Below are 7,871 nucleotides of genomic sequence, written 5' to 3' on the forward strand. Positions count from 1 at the left end.
CTCCTCTTCTTAATAAAATTCATTTAGTTATTTTATACAATAAAACTTCATATTTAAAAATCTCTTCTATTTTTTAGTTTGAAGGAACAATTTTTTCAGGAGGTGGTTTTTTTTTTGCCGGAAAATCACTATCATGTTTTCTTATGAATTTCTTTATATTTTTTAATTTGAGAGTTTTGCTTACTCTTGAGTCGGTTGAAAAGATCTTTAATTCGGTAAAAGTTGTTGAGTCCTTTGATCGGATCTAAAATCCCCAACTTAAAAAATAGAAGATCACAATGTATTTCTTTAGAAGTTGGAAGACATTAGTTTTGTGGAGGTGGTTTTTAGAGGGTCGAAAACCACTTTTTAAATTTTAGCTAGTGGTTTGTCCAATACTCTAAAATTGGAGTGTTAGAAAGCTTTAACTTGCTTATTTATTTAAGGCTTAATGACGTAAAAAATCACAAAGTTTAGCGTGTTTTGCAATTTTAACATAAATTTTTAATTTTGACAAATTAAATCACAAACTTTTGATTTTTTGCAATTTTAGCACCTATCAATTTTCCGTGAAAAAATGCTGACGTGGACGCCAGAACAGTGATTATTCCGGTGTACACATCAGCATTTTTCTCTATATTTTTGAAGAAAAACTAACCAGTGCTAAAATTGCAAAAAATTAAAAATGTGTGTATTAATTCGCCAAAATTAAAAGAATATGTTAAATTTGCAAACACGTTAGAATTTGTGATTTTTTACACCATTAAGCCTTTATTTATAGTTTTTGTTGATAATTGTTAATATTTTCATTAGATCTAGGCAAAAGGGCTCAAAAACTACCGACCTTTCAATTTTTTTTCAATAGCACCCTCACCTTGTAATTTTGTCAATAGCACCCTATTTCGTATTTTTCGATTTCAATAGCACCCTAAATTTTAAAAAAAAGATGATTTTATTATTATAAGCATTAAACTTATTAAAACAATTAAATTTAAGGGTCATTTTATACTTTTTTCTACTTGTACAAATTCAAATAAGTCCTTTAACTTAAAAATCTTTCAAATAAATCCAAAAAAAATAAACAAATATATATTAATAATTTAATTTAAAATTAAAAAAAAAAACCAAACCCGCTCCGGAGGAAGCCGAACAGCTCGTATTCCTCGGAAGACCAGCTGCTGCTGGTCTTCCTCCATACCAGATCTGCTGGTCTTCCTCCATGGAAGACCAACAGATCTGGTCTTCCGCCATGGAAGACCATAGCTGGTCTTCCATGGAGCAAGACCAGCAGCTGGCTGGTCTTCCATGAGGGAAGACCAGCAGCTCGCTGGTCTTCCATGAGGGAAGATGGAAGACCAGCGAGCTGCTGGTCTTCCCTCATGGAAGACCAGCGAGCTGCTGGTCTTCCCTCATGGAAGACCAGAGCTGGTCTTCCTCCATGGAAGACCAGCAGCTCGCTGGTCTTCCATGAGGGAAGATGGAAGACCAGCGAGCTGCTGGTCTTCCCTCATGGAAGACCAGAGCTGGTCTTCCTCCATAGACGAGGTGCTCGTCTTCGGATTTCGTCACGGGTTCCGCCACGGGTCTAATTTAATTAAATATTTTTTTTATTTTGTGAAGAAGAGGGCGTTTATATATAATTTAAGACATTCTAGAATATTTAGAACTTATGATATATATGAAGGATTTTTTTTGAATATTAACCAAATGAAAAAAGTTCAAATTGATGCTTTAGGGTGCTATTGAAACTGAAAAATACGAAATAGGGTGCTATTGAAAAAATTATAAGGTCAGGGTGCTATTGAAAAAAAAAATGAAAGGTGGGTAGTTTTTGAGCCCTTTTGCCTTAGATCTATTCAGCTCTTTGATTTTTAATAAAGTAAAAGTTTGAGAAATAGAAGATTCAAGAACCGAGCGGTTTTACTGTTTCAATCGAAAAGAAGAAAAATTAAAATCCCGCTGCTTACTAGTTGAGGACCCCGAACTAAAAAATAGAGGCAGCACCTTTGTAAATCAAAAACTTTATTTCAATTTTATTGTTAGATTTTTTTACTTGGATTTTTTTAGTTTCATTTTTTTTTAGTTTATTGATTAGATTAGAGTCCTTAAAGTCTATTTAGTGATTTGTATAAGTGTGTTTCTACCGTTATTTTATTTTTTATAAAATAAATCTTACTTGATCTATTTAGGCCAAATGTTGTAAAAGGCCAAACCTTTCACAAAACTTTCACAAAAGTCCTGACCTTTCAATTTTGTCGATTTTGGCCAAAAACTGATTATTTGGTTTCAATTGTGGCCAACTCTCAATTTGATTACAATTTGCCTATGTGACACCTATGTGGCATGCCAAATATTGAAAGGTCAGGACTTTTGTGAAACTAAATAATTTATTTTTGGCTAAAATCGACAAAATTGAAAGGTCAGGACTTTTGTGAAACCAAATAATCAGTTTTTGGCCAAAATCGACAAAATTGAAAGGTCAGGATTTTTGTAAAACTTTTGTAAAAAATTTGGCCTTTTTACAACATTTGGCCATCTATTTATAACCGTCAGATAAATTATTATCATCTTCATTCAATAGTAAAATTAACAAAGTAGACTAAAAATAAAATAATCGTAGAAAAAGCTTTTGTATAAACATTTATTCTATACTTTAATCTCTTTAATGAAACTATTTTTTTATAAAATTCGATACAAAATGAAATTGCGTGTGCGGACCCTCCTCCAACAACCAGTTCAGTGCTGATGGAGGACACATTAATAGTTCCAGGTTCTTGGGCTTTAATTCCCAAAACTAAAATTGTCTTCTGACACTCGAAATTAATTACATGTCATGAAATCAAATATGTCGAGTTTTTGTGTAGTATTTTACGTCGTTCTTTTTTTTATCATAGGTAAACTTCACCAGGTGAAGTGTGAGATACTAACTATATACATGTGAACAATTTTTCATTAATAATGAGCCGACCTATTAAAAAATGAACGATAATACTGTCAAGCAGTCATCTAGTAGGGTTTTTGACCAAAAGAACCACTCAAATACACTATAAATTTAAAATTTCTAAAAACTGAAAAATTAAGCTAAATTTCACTTCACAAAAAAAAAGGTTTAATTTTTATGATAATTCAATGACTTTCTTTAAAGATAAAATAAAAATGTATATGATAACAATTACGCCTAAAATTTTGGTTTCTTTGCCAAAATTAAAAATGCCAAATCTGGCCAAATTAAAATAAAACAATTTTGCCATCAAGTAAAGTCTATGATAACTATGTCTTATAAATGTTATATTTTATCCATTTATTATTATTAGATGAATTATTAAAATTCATCCAACAACAGAATAGATAAAATAGATTAAATAAAATTATCATAGAAGAAGCCATTAAATTTATAGATGTATATTTTTCTAATACTGCCACATATTAAAATATATCAAATAATCTGAAAAAATAAGATATCTATATGTAGAAAAGATATTAAATACATATTTTACGTCGTTTAATAAAACAAAAAAAATCAAAATAACTATTAACCAAATATTACATATGATATTACTATATGCATAAATAGTTACTGTATTTCATATATTTCATTTTTATATATTTTAGGTATCCAATTCAATTACATATTGATATCAATTTATTCATATCCGAGTCGAGTAAACTATATATGTAATATCCCATAAATGAGAATATTTTAAATGGTTTATAATATTTAAAAATAAACACTTTAATTAATTTAAATAATCATTATAGCCAAGAGTTTGGATCTTAAAAAAGCTATATATGGATTGTTACTAGTGTTATAAGTTATACCAGAATTAATTAGCTTAACTATTGTGCTAATTTGATGGTTGAAGAAGTTGAGCCAGTAAGGATTTGGGCAAGTTGGATTCAATCAACTTTATATAATAAATTTAATAGGAAATACTTGTATCATTCGTATTATAAAAAATTGATTAAATCCGACTGGCCCCAGTTTTAATTCTGATTAAGAAGAGGGCGGAATTTCATCATTCAGCTTAAAAATTATTAAGTTAAATAATGTGTCATTTAACTAATTTTGATTTTTTAAGATTAAACGAATATTTAAGAAATAGAAAAAAAATAAGAAAGATATGCATTATCATAAAAGAAATGAAAACATAAATACCTGCTTGTAAATCTATTCTTAAAATCTATAAAATAATATACCAATTGCAAGCGCTGCAACTGGTTTGTCTTCATCAGGTGATCTTTTCAGGTCTGTTTTCAATCTGCAAGGGAAAGGTATTGGGTGAAAGCTGACCGGCAAAAATGTACCGATTTTTTAAATTTTTATGTCGATTTTCCTCATCCCTCCTTCCACCATATTAATCGATATAAAATGTTTGGTAGTTATAAGATCGACAATTTTTGAAAAATAATGATTACGAAAAGTAATTTAAATTTGTTTTATTTTGAATAACAATATCAAATAATTGTTTCACTTTTGGCATAAGTATTGAATCCATACACAATTATTGTCAAGATAATAATTAGAATATACTTATATTTATGTGGGGAAAATGACCGAGCCCTATGCACTATCTGTCTAAAATAAACTATATAATATAAAAACTAACAATGATAAAGAAAGCAAATGGCAATGACAAAGAGTTGCACTGATATCCAATCATGCATTAAAAATTTACTAAATATATAGAAAAAGCTTTTATTGAAAACACGTGAAGAAAATAGTACAATTCAACAACACACAATACAGACCAAATAAAGATACAAATTAAAAACATAATTGAAATACAACATAGCATACGTAGATGACATTATACTAATAATGCCTTATTTAAAATAGATCATGAGAGAAACAAAACAACCAAATCAAGATTAGTTGTTTTTCCTTCTTCTTGTTGTTCTTCAAGGGTAAACCTCAATCAAAGACCTAACACCAAGTAATGGTGAGATCTTGTAGTGGCTAAAACCAGCGTCCTTGAACATTTTCGCCCATTCTTTCTCGGTTCTTTGTCGTCCGTTAACGACGAGCATCATCAGAATGTCGAAAAGAAGCTTAGTTTCGGTCAGTTCGTCTTGTTTGTTTGTCTCGTCCAACACTACATCTATCACGAACACTTTTCCGTCCTTCCCTTTGCCCGCGATTGCGTTTTTGCAGTTCTTTAGTATCTTTACGCACTCCTCGTCGTTAAAACAGTGCAAAACCAGCTGCCAAGATGCATCAATGTTATTAGTGGCGGATTCATAATTTTTCATATGAACAAAAATATAAAATGGCATAATACTTTTCGTTTTGCAACTTTTTATAATTCTGTAACGGTTTGGTAAAAGAAATATAAATTTAATCCTAAACTTTTATTTTTTTTAAATATACTCCTTCAATTTTTGTTTATTTTTTAAAAGATATGGTTACTAAATTTCTACTTTTTACAATCAGCCCCCACCAAATTTCTTTTTATACAATCAAGTCCTTCCATATTAAAATTCTAGTTCTGCTACTAGATAACCGTTTTATAACTTTTTATAATTTGGTAAAAAGAAATTCTAGTTCAGTAACCGTAAAAATATATAACCCGATTTTTTATTACAAGAGATAATTATTTACCTTGAGAAGAGTGGCATCTGCAGAAGGGACATGTTTGAACATATCACCAGCAACATAGTTCAAATTCTTAGTACCTTCTAAGCTACCAACAACCTGTGCACGTTCAAGAACAGTGTACTGCAAATTCGGAAGATTCCCGGAGATAACTTTTCCAAGAGAACCATTACCACCTCCAACATCAACGATCGAATTCAACCCGTCGAAAATACCCTTTCGATCACCGATCACCAAGTTCATCATTCTCGAATCACTAGCCATGGCCTCATTAAAAATTTCATTATATTCAGGGTTTCTTGAATTGTACTCCCAGAACTCCATTCCGTGAGCTTGATCATACACCGTATCCTCAAGCTTGTCGTTTTTAAACCAATCTCCCAAGAAATGGCCGGACGCCACGTAATCTGGCCATAGAAGAGCAAGAACAAAAGATGATAAACAGTTAGGGTTAGATTTTACCAGTAGCTTTGAAGGTAGGGTTAGGTCGTAGGCTTCTTGACCGTCCGCGGTTTTCGTGGTGACGAAGAAACCGGAGTACACGAGCATGCGCATGAGCCGGTATAAGGGAACGGTTTTTCCGGGGTGAAGTTTGAGTGATGAGACTAATTCCGGGAGGGTTATGGGTTTGCCGTGGTTGTGGATTGCGTCGGGTATGCCTAGTTGAACTGAAGATTTGAGACACATTGAATTAATGTTGTTGAAAATGTGATTGTAGATATGGGTTTGTGCTTGCAACAATTCTGTTGCTTGGGGGGTTTGAGTTGAATCCATTGTAATAATATTACTATTGGATTTCTGTTGCTTAAGGTTTCTTGCTTACTTACTTGCAAAAATCAAGTGAAGTAATTGAAGTGATGTGTTCATTTGGTGGGATGGACTCACCCTTTTATACATGAATTTGCAATGTATTTTTTCGGAAATATTGTAACTTTGGTATCTGAATTTTAATAAATTTGTAATTTTAGTGCATGAGTTTTCATTTTTTGTAAATTAGTATTATAATTATTTACTAGTATATTGAATGATGGACTTTTAGTAATTTTAAATCACTTACTCTAACAAGGTCAAAAATAATTTTAAATTTTATAATATAATTTGGTATTTTGATTCTACATAGTCTAGTGTATAATTTGCACACGTTTTTCCTTATTTTTTTATTAAGATATCGATCAAATAAGTTCAACGTATCAAAACCAAATTTTACTCCCGTGAATTAATATACGAACTATAGTTTTTTTCTCTTAATTTAAAAAAAAAACACTACTTTCCCTTTCACTTTAATATTTTATGTAACTGAATTTCTTTTACAAAGGAAAGTTTTAGTTAAAAATAAAATAAAGTATGAGAGTAGAAATAGTACCCTGTTATATAATTTAAATGAAATTAATATTATGGACCGGATTTTTAAAAAATTATGGTAAAAACAATTGTTAAGATTTAATTTTTTAGAGATAAAATTTAAAATAATAAACTCTTTATTATAATAATAATAAAAAAAATTGAGGAAATATGATGTACTTTTATCATTTTATTAGTACAATATCAATGATCAAGTCAGAAATTGTTATTTTATATATTTTTAAAACTAAAAAAATAATTTATAGAAAAACAAAAGTTCCCTATTCATAATTTTTTTTGTCAAAAATAGCCTACTCTAATTGTTAGCGGAATTAGCGGAAGTTAATGTAAGTTATTTTTTAAATAGGCACACTGCTCGTACATGTTGAGGGTCAAACACTCAATCTCATATACATGTTAATGAAAATTTTAAACACTACATATGTTAATTTTCGATATTAATAATATTATATAGAAAGGGTCCAATAGAAATGAGTTTACCATGGCCCACGTTTTGTTTGCTATGTAAAGAACATTTAATCAAAAAAATAATTGGCATAACATAGAGAATAAAATCAAGAATGCACATCATTCATAGCATTGCCCAAGAAATTAATGATATAATTGCTGCCATTGTTTATGCCACACCTCTTGGGCTTTGTACAATCCTATGGTGGAAGAACTGTTTGTTGATAGACAATAATTTCTTTTCTTTATATGCCTTTAGCTATTCAATGCAATCCTATGAATCATTCCAATAATGTAGTTTCTATATAATGATTATTTATGTAGAAAAAATTTTATACTGAATTTAGTATTATTCCAAGTAGTGGTTTCTGCTAGATGTATTTAGAAGTCGCGAGTTTGAATCTTAACATTTTAATAACTATTTTAAATCAGTTCGAGTTAGTTTTAATTTTTCACATTTAGAAAATAAAAAGTAAATTATATATTCTGA

The 7,871-nt window shown here is 30.0% G+C and overlaps 1 protein-coding gene across 1 annotated transcript; it reads right to left on the minus strand.

The window, feature by feature from the left end:
- Positions 1–4,661: 4,661 nt before the first annotated feature.
- Positions 4,662–6,440, minus strand: LOC126673374 (trans-resveratrol di-O-methyltransferase-like). The gene is made up of 2 exons (XM_050367496.2): positions 5,579–6,440; positions 4,662–5,181 (listed from the first exon to the last, which is right to left on the minus strand). Exons 1-2 carry the CDS (start codon positions 6,344–6,346, stop codon positions 4,879–4,881), a joined length of 1,071 nt encoding a protein of 356 aa, XP_050223453.1. The 5' UTR covers positions 6,347–6,440; the 3' UTR covers positions 4,662–4,878.
- Positions 6,441–7,871: the final 1,431 nt, after the last annotated feature.

This window comes from Mercurialis annua, linkage group LG3 (assembly GCF_937616625.2).
Source record: "Mercurialis annua linkage group LG3, ddMerAnnu1.2, whole genome shotgun sequence".
NCBI classification, from domain to species: Eukaryota; Viridiplantae; Streptophyta; class Magnoliopsida; order Malpighiales; family Euphorbiaceae; genus Mercurialis; species Mercurialis annua.

Bases quoted from the DNA above. Each gene is read 5' to 3' on its own strand.
- LOC126673374 (XM_050367496.2), bottom strand. From the start codon at position 6,346: ATGGATTCAACTCAAACCCCCCAAGCAACAGAATTGTTGCAAGCACAA. The intron at 5,182-5,578 runs GTAAATAATTAT...GCATCTTGGCAG, and splicing joins CAGATGCCACTCTTCTCAAG to CTGGTTTTGCACTGTTTTAA.